The sequence below is a fragment of the Peromyscus eremicus genome, chromosome 19 (genome assembly GCF_949786415.1).
Source record: "Peromyscus eremicus chromosome 19, PerEre_H2_v1, whole genome shotgun sequence".
Lineage (NCBI taxonomy): Eukaryota > Metazoa > Chordata > Mammalia > Rodentia > Cricetidae > Peromyscus > Peromyscus eremicus.
Window position 1 is genome coordinate 48101408 of NC_081435.1, and position 22989 is coordinate 48124396.

Below are 22989 nucleotides of genomic sequence, written 5' to 3' on the forward strand. Positions count from 1 at the left end.
TTAGTAAACCAGCAATAAAATCCCAATGCACTGATTTCACATCTTAGTGAACTCAAAGACAAAAGAAACAAGCCAAACATAACACAGTGGAAAAATAATGATTACCTCAGTCAGGCAAAATTGACACTGGAGATATTTCCAAAGTGATGCTCTAACTCACTCCCCAACAAAGGAAGAATACCAATTTTATTCATGGGGTCCATACATGTTCATATAGGGGTAGTCCAACATTCAAGCATGTTTATTTTAGGATTATATTCCCTGAGCATGCTCATTTTAAAGTGATGGACAGAAATACCTCTGGGAATCCCCAGCTTTCACAATTATATTTTAGCTGACAATAAGGAAAAGGACAGTTTGAAGGTATTGAATGAAGGAATCTGCCCTTGAAGGTGCCAGCCTTAATTAGTCAATAATAGATTGACACATGTTCTTGTCCTATCTGATCATCCACACATGGGGGCTGATCACACATGGCTGTGCAGCATTCAGGGTACCCAAATGTTTTTATAGGCATGCCTGTGGCTTCACCTGTTTTCCATCTCATGATAGCTTATTGTGTCCAGATTTTACATGAACCCAAGGAATAGAATCTAGTAGCACCAGAAGGTTGATAGTCCTCTTTGCTCATGGTCTCTGCTTCCTGGATCCAGGAATCTGTGGGCTAGGGAATGCTACATGAAGAAATTACCAGGGTTCTTATTGCTGTAGAACTGAGTTATACATGTCCATCTACACCTGTTGTCCCAACAGTAGCAGACCTAGTACCTGCCAGTTCTTCTTTTCCCACTGAGCGATCCATAAGTCATGACTCTGGATATAACCCAAGTGTCAATACAGATTGTCAAATCCAAGTTTCAAGAGTTACTGTGATCAATAGACTTGCAAAGATTGGTCCCATTTCACCTCAGAAAGAGGCTTGGCCATTGGCCTTCAATCCAAATCTTCATTGGAAAAGAGTTACACATTACAGATCAGGAAGGTTTCATCAATAAATATTGTATGAAGACACTTGAGTAAAAGAACAAATTCAGAAAATCAGTTATGCCAAACAGATAAATAAGGGACTGCATGACAACCAGAGGCCAGACAGTGTGAGGGGCCATTGCCAGATCTAAGCAAAGGGAATAATAAGAAAATATTATCCTTAAAATTATCATGAGTACTGAACAAAGGGCAAAATATTGCATAGATTGTACAGAATGATGGGTGCATGCACAGTCAGACATGCAGCCCAAACAGGGCAACATGGAAGCCATGAGCAGATACAGCTGAATGATACTGCAAGCTAGAAGGTGAGGGACCTGTGCTCATGGAGTTTACATAGCACAGAGGCACAGAGCAGCTGAAAAGATGAGCTGGATCTGTGAAGAGACAATGGAGAATAAACGATTAAAATTTCGTGAAAAGGTCTCAGCTACATGCAGAAAGTATGACCCTATTGTGTCACTTACAAGTAAAATCTAGAGTAGCCAGACTCATAGATGTAGAAAGCAGGATGGTGGGCAAAGCTTTGGGGAGAAGGAAATAGAGTAATGTTAGTCAAAGACACAAAACCTCAATTGGGTAAAATAAACAGAATGGGAGATCCAATGCATAGTGACAACCATTAAGGATGGGATGTGGCAATACACTTGAAAGTTGCTATAATGTAGATTTTCAATTTGATACACACCCTCCTGACTTTTCCTTCTTTCTTTCAGGGCTTTTATTTGCACACAGTGATGGGTCAGCTGTTCTCTTCATCTAAGGATGAACGCCACAGAGATTTGGCCTCCACCTTTACCGAATATTTTAAAAAGTTTAAGACGGGAAACAAAATCATTCCTCAGGAAACCATAGCTTCAATTGAGCTAAGCCTGACAAAAGGAAACATTCAGGGGGCAAACTCTTCAATCACTGATGCATTAAAAAAAATTGATAGTACCCCACTCAATGTTGCTGTGACTGGGGAGTCTGGAGCAGGGAAATCTGCCCTCATCAATGGCCTGAGAGGGGTTGGACATGAAGATGAAGATGCAGCTGAAATTGGAGTGGTGGAAACGACCATGGAGAGACATCCATATAAACACCCCAATATTCCCAATGTGGTTATTTGGGACCTGCCTGGGATTGGAGCCACAAATTTCCCACCAAAAGATTATCTGGAAAAAATGAAATTCTATGAGTATGACTTCTTCATTATTGTTTCTGCCACACGCTTTAAGAAAAATGATATAGACCTTGCCAAAGCAATCAGCATGATGAAGAAGGATTTCTACTTTGTGAGAACCAAGGTGGACTCTGACTTAAACAATGAAAAGGAATTCAAACCATGCACCTTTAACAGAGAAAAGGTCCTGCAGCAGATCCGCAACAGCTGTGTGAAAACGTTTCAGGAGAATAACATTGAAGAACCACCAATCTTCTTGATCTCTAACAGAAATTTGTCTGATTATGATTTCCCAATCCTGATGGACAAGGTTATGAGTGTTCTCCCTGTACACAAACGACACATTTTTATGCTTTCCTTGCCTAATCTTACAGGTACAGCCATTGAAAGGAAGCAACAATCTCTGAAACAGAGGATTTGGCTGGAAGCCTTTACAACTGACCTCCTGAGAATCATCCCTTCCCTGACCCTCTTCATGAGCAGTGATGTGGAGAATCTTGAGAAAAGCCTGAACTTCTATCGAACTGTGTTTGGAGTGGATGATGCATCCTTGCAGAGTTTGGCTAAGGACTGGGGAATGTCAGTGGATCAGCTCAAGGCAAAGATGAAATCTCCTAATGTGTTTAAAACTACAAAGAAAGAAACCGTACAAGAAAGGCTTTCAAGATATTATGAGGAGTTCTGTTTGGCTAATGGGCATTTGTTTAATAAGAATGTTTGTGTTAAGGAATTATATTACTTAAAATTATATTTCGTTGACATGGTGACAGATGATGCTAATGCTCTTCTCAAAGAGATATGTTCAAGAAACAACTTGATTTCTGATTAGGCTGAAATCCTGTAGCTGTCAAAAATCAGAATCAATGACAGAAACATAGGACACTGATATTGCAAAACAACATACTGAGTTTATTCATGCCTTCCAGGCTTTATCGAAACTTAGTGATCATATATCCACATTAGCTGTAGCAAGGGGATCAATCAGATGTATGTAAATAAGCTGAGATCTAAAAACTATCTACTCACTTTTAATAAACCCTCAGATGGAGTAATTGCACATTTATTTGAATTAGTTCACTATAAAGCAGCATCCATTTTTAGGTTTGACATTGTGATGGTTATAGTTTTGGACAGACTCTAGATCACATGGGAGATGAACCTCTCGGCTTGATTTGGGGAATTATTTTGCTTATGTTAATTGATGTCAGGAGCCCTGCATGCTGTGGAAAACATCATTCCCTAGCTAGTGTGTATCTCTGGTTGTTTATGTGGAGAGAGGGGATAATCAGCAGCATGCTTTCATTCATCCATTGCTGTCTGCTTTTTCACTGTGGGTACAGTGGCACTAGCCGCCTCCAGCTGCCGCTGTGACTTCTTGGTAATGATGGCCTCTGTAACCTTCAATTTGATACTTGTGTCCTTTCTTGATAGCAGTACCCAAGGAGAAACCATAACTGGGCTGGAGACATGGCTCGGTAGATAAAGAACTTACCTTGCAAGTCTGAAGACCTCTGTTCAGATCTCTAGAGCTCACAAAGAGCCAGCTAAGCATCTGTAATAACACACTCCTGTGGTGAGGTAGGAGGCAGAGATAGAGGATCCTGGAAGCCCCGAGGCCAGCTAACCTGCCACATGCAGCAGTGAGTAAGAGACCCTGACACAAGCAGTGGGACCTTTGACCTCTGTACACATACCATGTCATGTTCATGCCTGCAATCACACGTGCAAATGCACACAAACAAAACATTTATTCTTTAGAGGAAGACGGAAGAATTGGGGTAGAAGCTCAATGGTATAGTGCTTGCATCACTTGCATGAGATTTGGGTTCAATCCCTAGCACTCCGGAAAATGGGTATAAGGAGGGTGGAGAGATAGCTCTGAGGTTAAGAACACTGGCTGATCTTGAAGAGGACCCAGGTTCAATTCCTACATAATAGAACCCTCATAGTAGACTATAGCTCTTGTTCCAGGGGATCTGATCCACTCTATTGACCTGAACCAGGCACACATATGGTGAACAGATATACATGTAAGGCAAACATTCAAAATATAAATGTTTAATCAAGAGCAAGAGAGAGAGAAACAGTGACTATAGAGATCACAATAGCCTTAATAACTAAGAAATTCCTACAAATCCTAGTCAGCATCCTTGAGAAAATACTAAAAAAGCCTCTAATTCTGTGCCAGAAACAGTGAAGATGAATAGACTGCTCTACTTTATAGGTTTTTGAATGTTGTCATTGCTAAACGACTGATTTACTCAATATTAATACCAAAAGCCATTTAATACATTTTTTCTGAAATAAAAAAGACATTTGTTGCTTCTTGACTTGCCTAAGAACACATAATGACTTCACAGTGACTGTCCTTAGTATTGCTATTATTGGCTGATTATCTCATTGCCCATTCCCTGGCTGACATTTTATCTTCCTTGATATGAAATACAAACAAATAGTACATGGGTTAGTAAGACTGAAAGAGAGACCCAAAGGAAAGGGGAAAATTGTTCATGATGAGGAGTGGTTTCTTAAAGTTTGGGCTGCAGGAATCCTATAGATTATGTGGATTAAACAATAGAATTTTGTTCTCACACTTCTAGTGACTGATGTCTGAGATCCAGGTACCAGTGTAGCCAAACCCTCAGTGAAAGCATTCTTCCTGGTAATGCCTCACATGGCCTTCCTTGGTGTATGTGTGCAGAGAATGATTCCCTCTTGCTTCTTCTCACGATCCTATCATTTGGACTCCATTTCCATGACCTACCTAACCATATACGCATCCTAAAGCCTTTCCTCCTAAAAGGATGCATCTGGCTCTGCTCAAATATTGTTTATTGCAGTGATTCTCAACCTGTGGTCATAAACCGCCTAGGGCTCACCTAAGAACATCAGAAATCACAGATATTTACATTACAATTTATAACAGTAGCAAAATTACAGTTATAAAGTAGTAGTGAAAATAATTTTATGGCTGAAGGTTACCAATACTTTACCACACTGCTGCTGCAGTCCTTGCTGGCCATCCTATGATACTGGCATCTCCAAAAATAATGGGGTCCCTTAATGCAATCAGGCTACCACCAATAGCCACTCCTAGGCTTTCTTCATGGTGCCAACCAAGCTTCAACTTCTCTCCATGAACCCTTCAATCCTTGGGCTTCCACTAATACTGAGACTGAACCTTCTCCAATGGCCTATCCTGGCCTCTCACAGTGCCAAGTCTCAGCTGCTCTCCATGTCCCCTTCACAACTTCAAAACCATTACAAGAGACTCTTGTACATTACCAAGTATGGCTGCCAGGAAGAAGTAAAACCTTTGTGGCCTCTGGAACACAGCTTCTGTGCACTGACTCTGAGGAAACACTTCCCAAAAGAGTTTGCCTTGGTGATGTTGGTCTCTTCTTAATCACTGCTAATTTCTTACCTCAAGCTGGCCAGCATCTATTGTCCCAGTAAAGCAAAGACTTACTTCAGTAGCTCTGCTCTCTTGTTAAATACAGTTAATTCTTCAGCCCCAGCTAACCATAACCACAGACTTTCATCTTTAGTCTTTAAGTGACTCTCAAACTTCCTTCCGGAAACTTCACAAGCCAGGCCTCCATTGATTGCTTTACTCTCAACATTCTTATCTTCCAAGCTTCCACAGAAATGGTCATCAAGTTTTAAACTCTTAATGGTTCTCTAGACCAAAGTTCCAAGGTCCTTTCACAATCCTTCTCAGAACAACATGGTGAGATTTCTCACAATACCCCATGATCCTGCTACCAACTTATCTTTAGGTTTCTATTTTTGTGATGAAACATCAAGATCAAAAGGCAGGTTGGAGAGGAATGGGTTTATTTGGTTTACAATTCCATATCACTGTTCATCATCAAAAGAAGTCAGTACTGGAACTCAAATAGGCCAGGGACCTGGAGCAGCTGCTGATGTAGAGGCCATGGATGTGCGGCTGCTTACTGGTTTGCTCCCAATGGCTTGCTCAACCTGCCTCATTTTAGACCCCAAGACCACCAGCCAAAGGATGGCATCACCCACAAGAAGCTGGGCCCTTCCCCATCAATTTCTAATTTAAAAAATGCCCTACAGGCTTGCCTGCAGCTCAATCTTTTGAAGGCCTTTTCTTAATTGAGGTTACCTCCTCTCAGATGACTATCGCTTGTGTCAAGCTGACATAAAACTATCCAGCAGAAGGATCAAGAGAAAATAAACTCTAATGGGTCATGGAATATCTTGTAAGTTGCTTCTGGAGCTCCTCTCACTTGCTAAGCGTTGGGTTAAAATGTTATGACAGGGCAGTTTCCACTTCCTTGAATCCTGGAACCGCTGAAGGAAAAAAAAGTGGGTTTAGTTTCACTTTCCTGTTGCTGGAAAAGCAGATAATTCTCAAATGAAATGGGATCCACTCTCCTTGTGATTAGCTAGCACATTCTGAAGGTGGCATAAAAGCCAATAGAGTATACAAATACCGGCCACCTTCCCAGTTTCTGCTGAAGACGCAGAGGTGGAGTTCCAGTGAAGAAATTCGAGCACTGTCCCGAGCAGTGAGAGCCTCCCGTGGACACAGAATTGTCTGGTAACTGGGCATTCACATCTCACCTCTCACCCTCACTGTCTCTTTCCTAAGGAGCCTGTGGATAAAAAGACGTTTAAAGACACATTCTCAGAGCTGGGAATCCTCAGTTTGCAAGCTTTTTGGAGACAGGTAGGACTTACAGATGTTCTTAGGTAATCGTTCAAGTTTAGATAGACCTAAAGTAAAGGACCAAGTTAATGTTTAAAATTTACCCAGTTGTTCTGTTTGGGGGATTTTTGTTTGTTTGTTTGTTTGTTTGTTTGTTTTGAGGACCTTTATTCCCTAGAATAGATGAAAATGAGCCTTTCGGGATATGTGTTGTGAAGTATCTCTATAGAATATATGAAAATTGTTGTGTCACAATCCTGTGACTTCCTAGTATTCTTTTCTTGCCTCTTTCTACCAGCTCAGCATATTTATTCTAAACTCCAGGGGAAGCTAGACTGGGGTGAATGACGCCCCCTGTAGGATGCTTCTGCTACAACCTGCTGGGGAACAATGTTAGGATTGGTTTGTCTTGTTTTAAAAATATTTTTACGTACTGTATGACATTTTCATACATCTATGTAGTATTTTTATCCTCTTCACCCACTGTCCCTCTCTCTTTTCCCACTCTTACTCTCTCTGGGATCCTTCCTCTTCCCAATGGTTGCCCCTATGTTTTCTTGTCTTTATGTTTTTAAATACTCCACTGATTTTAATCAGGATCTCTTGTGTGTTCTTGTATAGGGTTATTTACTTGATCATGGGCAACTTTCTAGTGGTCACATGTTAAAGAAAAATGGCTCTCTCTCCCCCAACAGTAACTAATCCTAATATCTCCTCAGCTAAGCCCTCATGTCCCCCCGATTTCCTTCATGCTGAAATGTGGACAGGCTAGATCTTTGGAAGTCTCTGCAGGGAACCCCAGTTGTCACGAGTTCACACATGCAAATGCCATGTCATATTCAGAAGACATCATTTCAGGCCACTGCCCCTGCCCATCCTCTGGCTCTTCCAGGATGTTTCCTGAACCTGGGTAGGGTGGGGGCGTTGGTAAAGATGTCCCTGTTATATTTAGCAATGAGCACTCAACAGTCATGTGTTCTCACGACTTTGACCAGTTATGAGACTGTGCATTCAGACACTACCCACTGCAGAAACAGAACAAACGGTAACTAAACAGCAACAACACCAACAAATCCCTTGTCTGAGCAAGGTGTCACTAATCTCTGGTATAATCAGAAGTATTGAGAAGGAAATTGGCCCATTTCTCAGAAAAGCAGTAGTAGATGCAGTGGGCATTTTTAGTTAAGGAATCCTCTTTAACTTCATGGTTTTTATTGCAAAGTTGGAGTAGTAATGAAGAAATGCATCCTTTTGTAATGACTGATGTTTCATATCACTAGAGTTTGTTGTGCTCATACTCAGTGCAAAACATTTACAAAGTTTTGTTGTTCATTAATTTCCTTGTTCTTGATTTCTTTTGTAGTTTTTGGGGAATTTTGTATAACACATTTTATTTGCTTTTTGATTATATTTATTTATTCATTCTCTGTGTACTCATGTACTGGGGCTAGGTGCCCACATGCTAGCACATGTATGTGGAGGTCAAAAGACAAGTTCTAGAAGTCAATTCTCTCTCATCACTATGTGAGTTTTGGGACTAGAACTCAGATCATCTGGCTTAGTGACAGGTGGCCTCACCTGATGAGGCATCTTGCTGGCCCAAGACAGTTTTAGAGTGTGTATAATTAGAACAAGGGATGGGGACCAAAAGGATGGGAGGCTTTGTAAAAAGGTTCCAGCAACTTTGGTCTTGATAACTTTCACCAGGCTAAATCCAGTGGATCCAGGCTCACGGTTGCCCTGATATATGTAACTACTTTCATTTTCATCAGGGTACAGTCAGCTTTTGTGATTGGCCAAATTTATTACCAAATAGTTAATTTCAGTAGCTATCAGAAAAGCTTAGGTCTGGCCTCCACTCTTCTGTTAGGTTTATGTGAGGCTGACAGAGTTGAACTTGGATGTCTGTCCAGCTTGGGAGATGAGTAACAAGATTTAGAGGGGATCCTGGTATTTTAATAGGAATTGCCTAACCAGGAGGCCAGAAGCTGAGCCACACCCCCAACACCCTATGGGGTCAGCGTTTTCCTGAGGATGGGGAGCAGGGTTTGGGCTTCCTGGCCTTTGTTCTTGGTTCTCTGTTTTGTTGCTGGCAGTGCTGGGACCCAGGGCCTGTCCCTGTCAGCAGTCAGGCTGTCCTCAGGAAACGGAAATCCTCACCTGAAGGAAACATAAGGTTTAGAAAATTTTACCAAAAAAAATGTACATACCAAATCAGATATTAAAATACCTAATCCATAACATTATATAAAAACATGTTGTCTACTAGCCATGGATTGCTGTTGGATACAGTTTTTTGTAACTTAGCACAACCTTCATCTTATGGTTCTGATGAATGTTATTTTAAAAAGAGTCTACTTTTGTAAATGTTACCAAAAGCAGATCAGTATTTTAAGAGAACCTCCTTGGTATAAATAAAGCTAGATTTTAGATTTATATCAGTATAGTGAACTTTGACATTAGAAATTTTAATATCCTTTAACTGTAGCTAACTCAGTCATAGCCATATACTTTTTTTTACTCTATAACTATCCTCTATCTTAGAACAAAACCAATTTAAAAGTCCTTTTCCTTCAGCGATTCCAAAAACACATATCAGCATACTTATAACATTTTAAACATTTTTCTTCTACTTATTGGATCCTTTTTTACTTTTTTTAATATTGTGGGACATGATATAAATGAGCAACTTTTATGTAGAAAAAGTTTTTGTAGCCCTGACGAACTGGGAGGGATATGAACTGATTGCTTTATCATAGAGTCATAAGCATTTGTCAAAACAAGCAAAAATGAGGCTATGTCCCCCATTACAGCAATCAGAGCTCTGAAAGGGGACAGACAAAAGAAAACACAGATATCTTAAACCAGAGGCTACTCAGCTCGTACTGTAACCCAGGAACAAAACACAATACATGTGTGCTTTTAAATTAGAAGACAGCAAAGCTTTACCTCAAAGCATTTATTGACCTTGAGAAACAAAAACCAACCTATGGCAGCCATTCTGGCCAGGGGGTGTGCTGAATTTCGAATGTTCATTAGGAAAGCAAAGTTTATCTACTTAGGAAACAAAGAAAACTGTAATATTTAACAGACAATTATTAACCAAGGCCAGGAGCCTGGGAGGAATACACATTAACAATTCTAGAGGTAAACTCACCTTTCACCAGAAAATCTAAGTTATTTGTCAAAGATCTATTTACCTTGTGTGAACTAAAAGGAAGTTGGACAAATCTAGCAGTTTTAATTTAGTATTACAAGGCATTTTGGTGCCAGGTAAGCAGTATATCAGCATAAGCATACACGTAGACATAACACAATATGCACGACGTAAATATACATCAAATACAATTTAAGGAATCCAAAAGAACACCTTAGTTAAATTTACTCTGTCCAATTATTTTTTAAAGTCTTCTACTCTGATTATTTTTCCTTATCTCTAAATGAGATTCAATCTTAAATCAGTTCTTTAAATTTTTTTAATTTTTACTTGAAGCAGATTAGAAACCTTTTATCTCAGTATGTAGTACCTTAAACAAGATGACTAAACACAATATGGATGAAGCTGAAACACAAAAGATTAGTCAACATGAAAACTATTTTTTTTTACTTGGTTGAAATCCTGACTTAGGTGTTTATAGGACTAAGCTGCAAAATCACACTTCTGGGTCTTCTGTCACATGAAAAGGAAATCATCCAATCAATAAAATAAACACAGGCCCACCTTTCTCCCTGAGGTGCCTTTATGCTGATCTATAGGATGAGAAACTCCATCTCCATATCATTATGAAAGATCCCAGGTCAGGGGTTCAAGAAGGACACTGGGGCAGATTGTTATTTGAATAAGAGATTGGTTTAAAAAAAAAGGGTTGTAAATGCCAATGATGGACAGACAGACAGCATCATGGCAGAGGCTCTGAGATTGGACCCATGTGGCAGCATAAGGAATCCCTTCTTATGGGTGTCAGAGAGAGGACGTTCTGTTGTGCCATGTGATTGGTGAGAGGACTATAGAGTGTGCTTTCAGTCAAGCAGTCTATGGACAGGAGTACGGAGGGAGGAGAAGAATCTAGGGGTAAAGGTGATTTTAGTCATGGAAACCAAAACTCTATCATTTCTGAAATGATCACAGTCCAACCAAGTGAGGTTGCTTCACAAAATGAGGGAGACTTGGCTTACACTTTAGATTGAAGAAACTAGGCCCAGGATTCCTCCAGTCCCCTGAGTCCTCCCTCTTTTGTAGAGCTGGCTCAAGGGTCCTACAACACTGGCCAGATTGGAGAAACTTCTGAAGATTCAGAGAGGCTACAAAGCTTTCTCAGGACCACCTGGCTATGCACGAGCTGAAATCCAGGTCCCTGAATATGTCCATTCCCTGCTTTATCTGTAATAGTGGAGAAGGCTCCTTCCTGAGACAGGGCCCTTTAGTTAACCAGCAATAAAATCCCAATGCACTGATTTCACATCTTAATGAGCTCAAAGACAAAATAAACAAGCCATACATAACACAGTGGAGAAATACTGATTACCTCAGTGAGGCAAAGCTGACACTGGAGATATTTCCAAAGTGATGCTCTAACTCACTCCCCAACAAAGGAAGAATACCAGTTTTATTCATGGGTCCATACGTATTCATAGGGGTAGTCCAACTTAAGCATGTTTATTTTAGGATTACATTCCCTGAGCATGCTCATTTTAAAGTGATGGACAGAAATACCTCTGGGAATCCCCAGCTTTCACAATTACATTTTAGCTGACAATAAGGAAAAGGACAGTTTGAAGGTATTGAATGGAGGAATCTGCCCATGAAGGTGCCCACCTTGCTTAGTCAATAATAGATTGACACATGTTCTTGTCCTATCTGATCATCCACTCATGGGGGCTGATCAAACATGGCTGCATAGCATTCAGGGTACCAAATATTTTCATAGGCATGCCAGTGGCTTTACCTTTTTTCCATCTCATGATAGCTTCTTGTGTCCAGATTTTACATGAACCCAAGGAATAGAATCTAGTAGCACTGGAAGGTTGATAGCCCACTTTGCTCATGGGCTTTCCTGGTTTCCAGGACTGCCTGGGCTAGGGAATGCTAAATGAAAAAACTACCAGGGGTTCTTATTGCTGTAGAACTGAGTTACACATGTCCATCTACACCTGTTGTCCCCACATTAGCAGACCTTAGTACCTGCCAGTTCTTCTTTTCCAACTGGGCTATCCATAAGTCAAGACCTGAATATAACTCAAGTGTCAATACAGATTGTCAAGTCCAAGTTTCAAGAGTTCCTATGATCTATAGACTTGCAAAGATTGGTCCCATTTCACCTTGGAAAGAGGCTTGGCCATTGGCCTTCAACCCAACTCTTTATTGGAAAAGAGTTACATATTACAGATCAGTAAGGATTCACCAATAAATATTCAAATGAAGAGACTTGAGTAAAAGAACAAATTCAGAAAATCAGTTATGCTGAACAGATAAATAAGGGACTGCATGACAATCAGAGGCCAGAGAGTGTGAGGGGCCATTGCCAGATCTAAGCAAAAGGAATAATAAGAAGAAAATATTTTCCTTAAAAATACCATGAGTACTGAACAAAGGCCAAATGTAGATGTAACAGTCTTAATAAATAAGAAACACAGAGCCAAATGCAGAGTTAAAAGCCCAAGAGGTCAGAGCAGTAGCTAAGAGCTGAGACTTAAAACCACCTTCTTACCCTTCCTGCTGCTGCCATCCTTCCCCTCAGAAAGAGGCCTACTTCCTGTGTGTCTTTTTATTGATTTTCTGTTCTGCCTTCTCATTAGTTGTAAACCCAATCACATGACCTCCTCATCACTGCCTGTCTATACAGACCTCTAGGTATCTATGGTTGGTATTGAGATTAAAGGCATGTGTCTCCATGCTGGCTGTATCCTTGAACACACAGATATCTGCCTGTCATGTGATTGGGATTAAAGGTGTGTGCCACCACCGCCTGGCTTCTGCTATGGCTTGCTATTAGCTCTGACCCCCAGGCAACTTTATTTATTAACATACAAATAAAATCACATTTCAGTACAAATAAAATATCACCATAGCCAAATAGCATAGATTGCAAAGAATGATGGGTACATACACAGTCAGACATGCAACCCAAGAAGAGCAAAAGTGAGGCCATGAACAGATACAGCTGAATGATACTGGAAGCTAGAAGGTTAGGGACCTCTGCTCATGGAGTCTACATAGCACAGAGGCACAGAGCAGCTGAAAAGATGAGATGGATCTGTGAAGAGACAATGGAGAATAAACCATTAAAATCACGTGCAAAGGTCTCAGCTACCTGCAGAAAGAATTACCCTAGGGTGTCACTTACAGGTGAAATCTAGAGTAGCCAGATTCATAGAAGTAGAAAACAGGGTACTGAGAAGAGCTGTGGGGAGAAGGAAATAGAGTGATGTTAATCAAAGGACACAAAATGCCCATGGTGTAAAATAAACAAAATGGGAGATCCAATGCATAGTGACAACCATTAAGGATGGGATGTGGTAATACACTTGAAAGTTGCTATAATATGGATTTTTCAATTTGATACACACCCTCCTGACTTTTCCTTCTCTCTTTCAGGGCTTTTATTTGCACATAGTCATGGGTCAACAACAGTCCTCTTCATCTAAGGATGAACGCCACAAATATTTGGCCTCCAGCTTTGCCGAATATTTTAAAAAGTTTAAAACAGAAAACAAAATCATTCCTCAGGAAACCATAGCTTCAATTGAGTTAAGCCTGAAAGAAGGAAACATTCAGGGGGCAAACTCTGCAATCATTGATGCATTAAAAAAAATTGATAGTACCCCACTCAATGTTGCTGTGACCGGGGAGTCTGGAGCAGGGAAATCTACCCTGATCAATGCCCTGAGAGGGGTTGGACATGAAGATGAAGATGCAGCTGAAATTGGAGTGGTGGAAACAACCATGAAGAGACATCCATACAAACACCCCAATATTCCCAATGTGGTTTTTTGGGACCTGCCTGGGATTGGAACCACAAATTTCCCACCAAATTTTTATCTAGAGAAAATTAAATTCCATGAGTATGACTTCTTCATTATTGTTTCTGCCACACGCTTTAAGAAAAATGATATAGACCTCACCAAAGCAATCAGCATGATGAAGAAGGATTTCTACTTCGTGAGAACCAAGGTAGACTCTGACTTAAACAATGAAAAGGAATTCAAACCACGCACCTTTAACAGAGAAAAGGTCCTGCAGCAGATCCGCAACAGCTGTGTGAAAACGTTTCAGGAGAATAACATTGAAGAACCACCAATCTTTTTGATCTCTAACAGAAATTTGTCTGATTATGATTTCCCATTCCTGATGGACAAGGTTATGAGTGTTCTCCCTGTACACAAACGACACATTTTTATGCTCTCCTTGCCTAATATTACACGTGCAACCATTGAAAGGAAGCGACAATTCCTGAAGCAGAGGATTTGGCTAGAAACCTTTCTAACTGACCTCCTGAGTATCATCCCTTCACTGGCCCACCTCCTCATGGGCAGTGATGTGGAGAATCTTGAAAAAAGCCTGAACTTCTATCGAACTGTGTTTGGAGTGGGTGATGCATCCTTGCAGAGTTTGGCTAAGGACTGGGGAATGTCAGTGGATCAGCTCAAGTCAAAGATGAAATCTCCTAATGTGTTCGAGACTACAAAGAAAGAAACAGTACAAGAAAGGCTTTCAAGATATTATGAGGAGTTCTGTTTGGCTCACGGGCATTTGGTAAACAAGAATGTTTATGCTAAAGAATTATTTTACCTAAAATTTTATTTCCTTGATATGGTGACAGATGATGCTAATGCTCTTCTCAGAGAGATATGTTCAAGAAACAACTTGGTTTCTGATTAGGCTGAAATCCTGTAGCTGTCAAACATCAGAATCAACGACAGAAAAATAGGACACTGATATTGCAAAACAACATACTGGGTTTATTCAGGCCTTCCAGGCTTTATCCACATTAGTGATCATATATCCTCATTAGCTGTAGCAAGGGGATCACATATGTGTAAATAAGCTGAGAGCTTAAAACTATGTACTCACTTTGAATAAACCCTCAGATGGAGTAATTGCACTTTTATTTGAATTAGTTTACTATAAGCAGCATCCATTTTTAGGTTTAACATTGTGATGGTTAGTGTTGTGGACAGACTTTAGAATCACATGGGAGACGAACCTCTGAGCTTGCCTTTGGGGAATTATTTTGCTTATGTTAATTGAGGGGAGAAGCCATGCCCACTGTGGGGGGCACCATTCCCTAGCTGGTGATCTCTGACTGTGTGTGTGGAGAGGGGGGATAATCAACAGCATATATGCATTCATCCATTGTTCTCTATTTTTTTCACTGTGGGTGGAGTGGCACTAGCTGCCTCCAGCTGCTGCTGTGACTTCTTGGTAATGATGGCCTCTGTAACCTTGAATTTGATACTTGTGTTTTCTCTTTAGATAGAGATACCCAGGGAGAAACCATAACTGAGCTGGAGACATGTCTCAGTAGATAAAGAGCTTACCTTGCAAGTCTGAAGACCTCTGTTCAGATCCCTAGAGCTCACAAAGAGCCAGCTAAGCATCTGTAATCACACACTCCTGTGGTGAGGTAGGAGGCAGAGATAGAGAATCCTGGAAGCCCTGAGGCCAGCTAACCTGCCACATGCAGCAGTGAGTAAGAGACCCTGACACAAGCAAGTGGAAGGTAAAAGACAACACCCAAGGTTGTCCTTTGACCTCTGCACACATGCCATGTCATGTTCATGTCTGCAATCACACATGCAAATGCACACAAACAAAACGTTTATTCTCTAGAGGAAGGAAGGTTTGGGGCAGTTGCTCAGTGGTATAATACTTGAGTCACATGCATGAGACCTCGGGTTCAATCCCTAGCACTCTACAAAAAGGAAAAAGGGGGGAGGCTTGGAGAGTGGGCTCAGAGGTTAAGAACACGGGCTGTTCTAGCAGGGTATCCAGGTTCAATTCCCACATAATAGAACCCACATAGTAGCTACAGTAGCCTATGACTCCTGTTCCAGGGGATCTGATACCCTCTCCTGACCTCCACAGGAACCAGGCACACATGTGGTGAACAGATATACATGTGAGGCAAACATTCAAAATATTTATGTTCAAATAAAAAGAAAGAGAGAAACAATGACCATAGAGATCGCAATAGCCTTAATAATCACTAAAAAATTCCTAAAATCCTAGTCAGACTCCTTGAGAAAATACTAAAGAAGCTCTCTAATTCTGTGCCAGAACCAGTGAAGATGGAGATATTTCTCTACCTTTTATTGATATGTTTTTGAATGTTGTGATTACTAAATGACTGATTTACTCGATATCAGTACCAAAGGCCATTTAATAATTTTTTTATTAAAAAGACATTTGTTGCTGCTTAACATTCCCAAGAACCCAGAATAACTTCACAGTGACTGTCCTTAGTATTGCTATTATTGGCTGATTATCTCATTGCCCATTCCCTGGCCTACTTTCTATCTTTCTTGAAATAAAATACAAGTAAATAGTACATGTGTTAATAAGACTGAAAGAGAGACCCAGAGGAAAAGGAAGAATTATTCATGGACAGGAGTGATTTCTTAAAATTTGGGCTGCTATAATCCTATAGACTATGTGGGTTAAACAGTAGAGTTTTGTTCTCAAACTTCTAGTGACTGATGTCTGAGATCCAGATACCAGTGTAGCCATACCCTCAGCGAAAGCATTCTTCTTGGTAATGCCTCCCTCACATGGTCTGTCTTGGTGTATGTGTGCAGAGAATGATTACCTTTCACTTCATTTCACGATCCTATCATTTGGACTCCATTTTCATGACCTAGTCTAACCACAGATGCCTCCCAAAGCCTTTCCTCCTAACATGATCCCTTGAGGGGCTGGGCTATTAACATATGATTTCAGGAGGGAAAAACAATCAGTCTATAACAGGTTATGCAAATTATGCATAAACTTAAGTTCCTTTCTTAATGGAAGCTATGGCACTCAAATACCAACACCAAATACTCCAAAGTATTTTTACCATAAACTGAGATGCAGACTTCTCAAAAAAAAAAAAAAATTGCTAAGGAGAGACACGAGACAACCCCTTCTCCTCTTAAGAAATAAAACCTAACAACAAGCAGACTATGTTTGCTCAGGATATTTGAGAATGTTGGAATACAGTGCACACGAAAGAGAATTATGGAAAATGGAGGCTCCAGGTGGCCAGGTCAAAAAGGAAACAAAGCACCTTGCATAAAGTCCTCTTGATTTCCAGCCTGCACTTGTTTGAAAGTGGCAAGTTGTTGTGCCCCATAGGGCCTGGGTGTGAGGCCCAGTGTAACTTCCTGAGCCTGGCTCGAGTTTGGCAACCTGTCCTGGGACATGACTTCTGCATATGAGTGACTCAGCACTACCCAATCTAGAATTGCCTCTGCCTAGTAACTGCTGAGATGGCATCATCTCATTGGCCTGCTATCATCACCCCATCCCCCTACTACCCCAACCTATATAAGTTCACTCCTGATGCAATAAAGCAAGTTCCTGCTTCGAAAAGACGTCTGGTTCAGCGTGCTTCTCTCCGGGGGAATGGGGAGGTCTGGGCTGTTCGACACTCATCATCCCACTCAGCCCCAGGGCAAGACCAGCTGGACAGGTCCTGCCTGCACCCTACCTATTGGTCAGACCGACAGCAAGTCCTCTTACAACTCAGAAAATGTACATAGTAGAGCCTGAATTGTCCATATCAGCCCACAGAGGCATGGATTTTTCTGTAAGGCAATACTGCAGCAATCAACATTTCTGAGGACTACAATGGACTACACACCATTGCACTATTCCACGTAGGTACCTATTTTTACATAGCTCCCTCCCATATGTAAGCTTTCGTGTATGGTGCCATTTTAAGGCCAAATCTAACCACACTTCACCCCAACTTCCGTCTATGGTACACCCTCAAATACTGCTTGAGTGTCCCAATCACTGTACCACAAATTATATGTACCTGTTTGGCTATTAGAATGTCATCACTGTGTGACCTGATGCAGATCAGGGTCTCTGACTTTGTTACCACACTCATCAAGTCCTCAGTCATAGTTTGTGGAGACACCATTGGTATCCAAATGGAAACAAAGGCTATGCAGCCTCCAACATAATACCCAATACCTTCAGGGAAAAATATTTTCCTAATTAATTCTCCTGCCCAATTGGTAATATACTGGCATACCAGATGTATCAAAGAGGATCAAGAAGTATGGAAATACAAGGCAAAATGATGCAACCAAGGAAACAAAATATTCTTTCAGTGAACACTGTGAAGGAATTTGGGGAAATGCTAGAAAAAGAATAGAGTAATTCTAAGGAAATTGACTGAGAATAAAGAGAATATAGCATCATTACATTAAGAATATTAACACAATTCATTGTATGATTAATGAGAAGTTCATCAATGAAGTAGAGATCTTTCATTTTAAAAAAATGTTGTAGGGCTGGGGAGGTTAATGGGCAAAACATTTGCTCTGCATATATGAAGACCTGAGTTCAAATCCCCTGACCCCAAGTATATTAATTAGGTTCTCTAGAGGAACAGAAATGATTAAATACATAAATAGGTACATAGATGAGAGATAGATAGATAGATAGATAGATAGATAGACAGACAGACAGACGATAGATAGATAGATAGATAGACAGACAGACATAGAAATACATACATACATATATACATACATACATGATAGGTAGGTAGGTAGATGGATAGACAGACAGACAGATAGATAGATATATAGATAAAGATATAGATTAGAGTAGTTTACAGGTTGTGGTCCAACTAGTTCAACAATAGCTGTCTACCAATGGAAAGAGCAAGAATCCAGCAGTTGCTCAGTCCATGAGGCTGAAAGTCTCATCTGGTCTTCAGTACAGGCTGGAATCCTGAAGAACTCGGCTCTAATGCCAGTAAAGGAAGGAACTTGCCAGTGAGAGTGAGGACCACCAGGCAAAGAACAATAACTTCCTTCTTCCATGTCCTTTACATTGGCTGTTAGCAGAAGGCGTGGTCCAGATTAGCTGGATCTTCTCACCTCAAGAGATCCAGATTTAGTGTGGGTCTTCCAACTTCAAATGGTTTAATTACAAAACATCCCTCACAAATGGGCCTAGATGCTTGGGTTTTAGTTAATTCCAGATATGATGACATTGACAACCAAGAATAACCATCATACCTAGTAAAGCCAGATGTGGTACTGTATTTCTGTAAACCCGGTGCCACAGCAGTGGATGGCAGGCAGAAACAAGAGAATTCCTGGAAGCTTGTGGGCCAGCTAGCCTTGCAGATGCAGTGCAAACAGTAAGAGACCCTGCCTCAAACAAGAAAAAAAAAAAAAAAAGAAGGACCAGGAGCCAAGGTTGTCCTCTGACTTCTACACTTGTGCTGTGGCATGTGCTCAAACAAGGATACACACCATACACACACACACACACACACACACACACACACACGGGGGGGGGGGTATGAAAAAAACAAGACAAAATTTGCCACCAGAGAAACACACTATGTTCTATTTATCCTTTATATATTGAAAAAACAAAGGAAGAGCAAACAGATGGGTGTTAGAGATGGAGAAGCAGGTGCTGGGTCCATTAAAAGCAAAGAGGTACAAAACCATGAAGCCAAAAAGAGTGTTTATAGTAAAGACAGGAATGTTAGGGCCAAAAGGCTGGTCTGGAACACTTAGGAAGGAAAATAAAAGGGCTTGCAATTGGGCATGAGTTCCCCAAGATGGTCAGAAAGAAAAAAAGGCAAAGCTTTGACTGTCTTGACAAGCTCTGGCTGGCTCCCATGAAGCCACACACAATGAGAAACACTGGCAAGGCACCTCTGCCCACTTACCAAGTCTGCCTTCTAATGAAGGTAATTGTAACTAACTAAATTTTTGAATAAGAACAATTTCCAAAAAAAAAACACAACTCCCCTACTCCAGGAAGATCACCTGGAGCCCACCCCACAGACGAGGAGCTAACTGTGAGGTGACTGAGGAAAACTGCAGCTGTGTCTTGGTAACAGTGATAAGAGTTAACTCCCCATGGACAGTGAAGGAAAGAGGGCCGATGCTAAAACTACAATCTGGTCATGTAACCTAAAAGCAAAATATGTGTAGTTCCATGGACGGCTAGTGTCCTGTGCCAAGGTCTGAGACCAGCAACATTTGGAAGCTTGATGAGCAGCAGGACAAGCCAGGCTAATGGCCAGCAGAGGAGCCAAGGTCACATCAGGGAGCTTCAAATGTGTCCACCCCTAACTGGACAAATATCTATGAATACCACATGACCGTCTATGTAGCATGTGACACATCTTAATTTATTCAGCCCAGGATAAGTCCAGAATATCAATCAATGTCAGTAGAAATGACCCCAGGCTTTGTCGAAATCCCTACAATACAGTTGTGTAAATTCTCTCCTCTTGGGTCTCCCTCCCACACAGGAGTGATTCTAACGTTTCTGGAAACCACTGCTTAGATTAATAAGGAAACAACAGATGTCAGTTCAGAACCCTGCAGAAAGTCATAGGGAAAGGAGACTCCCTAGGCCCCACTCCTCCCTTGTTATAAGGTTTAAATCTAAAGAAAAGCAAGACCTCCAGGAGCAAACGCTTCGAAACAGAAAGTGAATGGAGGACAACCTGCCTGGACAGAGAGCCTTCCATGCCACTGTACACCTTGGGCAAGCACAGAGGAGGTGATGGATACCGAGAGAATTGACAAAGTACCCTGCAGTGGAGGGCACAGAGGAAGTGAACAAAGACCTGGAAGATCGTATGAACACCAAAGGGGAACTCAACTGCTCACAAACTCACAGAAGCAATCATACTTAGGCAAAAATATTAAGTTGCTGGTACCAAAGCAGCCCAAGCCAAAATAAGCTGGGCTTTCCAGCTGCCAAAGTCATTGCACACACATGCAATCCTCTCAAGCCCTCAGACAATGAAATTTGTGCCTGCAACCAGCCAGTACACAAAAAAAAACAACTAGCTGTTAAGAGACACCACCCCCCCATGCTAATGGCTGGAGAGATCCTAACAGGAAACAAGCTTTTTTTTTTTTTTGGTACTATCCTTTTGTGGCAGGCAGATTATTAGAAGTTTGTCTACATTTTAGTCTGTGGAACTTATAAATATGTAATGTTACATGGAAAGGAGGTCTTGATATTGACCACAGAATTAAAATTAATTTAAAAACTTCCTATTGTCATCCAGAAACAACGTACTGGTAAAGATACCCACACAATCATAAACAAAACGCGGGGGGGGGGGGGGCTGTCACTGAAGCAAACAGAAACTGAAAATAACCTGAAAATAGATATTCCACTATGTGATAACATTAAATTCCAACCAAAATTAGTCAGAAGAGATGATGGAAGCTACTCTACATTAATAAAGCAACAATCCATCAAGAACATATAACAATTGTAAACATGTCTTCATGAGGCATTTGAGACAACAAAGAGACAAAGATTTTGTTTTTCGTAGTGATGAACAAAATTGACAAACCTTTAGCCCAACAAACCAAAGGATCACAGAGATTAATAAAATTAGAGATGAAAAGACGAACCTTCCAACAGATACTAATGAGAGAGAGTTGAGTCATTGAGGAGTATTTTGAAACCTATATTCCCAAAACTGGAAAACTGGAAGGGAATGGAGAGACTTCTAGATACATAACTTACCAAAATTAAACCAAGAGAACATTAAACAGATCTCTAAGGAGCAAACATTTCTGGGCTTGGAGTTTTACTAATGAATCTGTTTATTTTACAAAAGACTGTTTAGGTAGTCTATTTCCTCAGGAGTCATTTTGAAAATGCATACCACTCAAAGAATTGAGATTTAATCAAGTTGTCCAATTTGCTGTCAGATGTGAACTGGACATTTCCCCATATTATCCTATTGTGGTAGGGAATGCTAAAAGAAATACATCTACAGTTTTGACTGTGAAACTAGTAAAGGCTTTCAGTCAAATAAAAAAGAACCTCTTAAAGTCACACATCTTTAATCCCAGTGCTAGGAAAGCTGAGACAGGAAAGGATATGGATGGGCAAAGAAAGGAATATAAGGTGTGAGGAGACAGGAACTAAAGTCTTTTGGGCTGAGGAGTTGGTGAGGTAAGAGGTGGCGGCTGTGGCTTGCTCTGTTTCTTTGATCTTTCCACTTTGGCTCCAATATCAGGCTCTGGGTTTTTTATTATAAGATCTTTAGAAATTTGAGTTACAGTATCTATTTACTTCTTCATTTGTTATATTTGTGCGGTATATCTGTTCTATATTTACTTTAGCCTGATCTACACTTGTATTTAAAGTGGTTCTATTGTAGACTGCGAACAGAACAGTGTTGATTTTTTTTCTTTAATATATTTCAACAAAGTTGACATTTTAATTGGACCCCTTAAGCCATTTACATTTTATCTGTGTATTGATATGGTTATATTTATGTCTGCCAATTTGCTATTTTCTATTTTCTTGCTTGTTCTTTTTTTTTGGGGGGGGGGTCCTTCCCTTGCATATTTTTAATTAAATGTGGATATACTACTTTCCATTTCTGGCTTATTATCTCTCAGTTATATGTTTACAAAATAGTCCTCGGGCTTAGAATGTACTCATCACTTCCACAGTCTGCTGGTAAAAAGAATGCAGACCAAGTTGGGTCTCTTCTTCCACCTTGTGGCTTCTGGGGTATGGCTCAGGGCCTCAGGCATAGAGGCATGGTGTCTTAATCCTGAACCTTCTGGTGACTTTCCTGTCACAACTACACTTCAGCATGCTTCCGGTTTGCCTCCCTCTCTTCATTTTGTCACTGTCCTCATTGTTATCCTAATCACTCCTAGGGATGAGGCAATAGATAATAACACTTTTTATGTCCCTCAGAAACCTCAGAAACTGGGCTGGAGAAATGGGTCAGTGGGTCAGAGTGTCTGCCACAAAACAATGAGGCCTGAGTTCAAAGACTAACTACAAGGAGGTGAAAGGCCGGCATGGCCACACTGGGGAAGGGGTGAAGACAGGAGATGCCAAGGCTTTCTGGCCACCAGCATAGCTCCAGATTCAGTGAGAGACCCTCCGTCAAATGAATAAGGCATAGTATGAAATAGT

At 40.8% G+C, this 22989-nt stretch overlaps 2 protein-coding genes across 2 annotated transcripts; both read left to right on the forward strand.

Annotated features, from left to right (window-relative positions):
- The first annotated feature begins 1721 nt into the window (after positions 1 to 1721).
- On the forward strand, positions 1722 to 4425 carry LOC131895899 (interferon-inducible GTPase 1-like). The gene has a single exon (XM_059246453.1). It carries the CDS (start codon positions 1725 to 1727, stop codon positions 2979 to 2981), a length of 1257 nt encoding a protein of 418 aa, XP_059102436.1. The 5' UTR covers positions 1722 to 1724; the 3' UTR covers positions 2982 to 4425.
- A 9016-nt stretch (positions 4426 to 13441) lies between these two features.
- LOC131895831 (interferon-inducible GTPase 1-like) lies at positions 13442 to 17405 on the forward strand. The gene has a single exon (XM_059246369.1). It carries the CDS (start codon positions 13450 to 13452, stop codon positions 14710 to 14712), a length of 1263 nt encoding a protein of 420 aa, XP_059102352.1. The 5' UTR covers positions 13442 to 13449; the 3' UTR covers positions 14713 to 17405.
- The last annotated feature ends 5584 nt before the right edge of the window (positions 17406 to 22989 follow it).

What these genes read in the sequence shown, in the direction of transcription:
- LOC131895899 (XM_059246453.1), top strand. Translation starts at nt 1,725, where the DNA reads ATGGGTCAGCTGTTCTCTTCATCTAAGGATGAACGCCACAGAGATTTG.
- LOC131895831 (XM_059246369.1), top strand. Translation starts at nt 13,450, where the DNA reads ATGGGTCAACAACAGTCCTCTTCATCTAAGGATGAACGCCACAAATAT.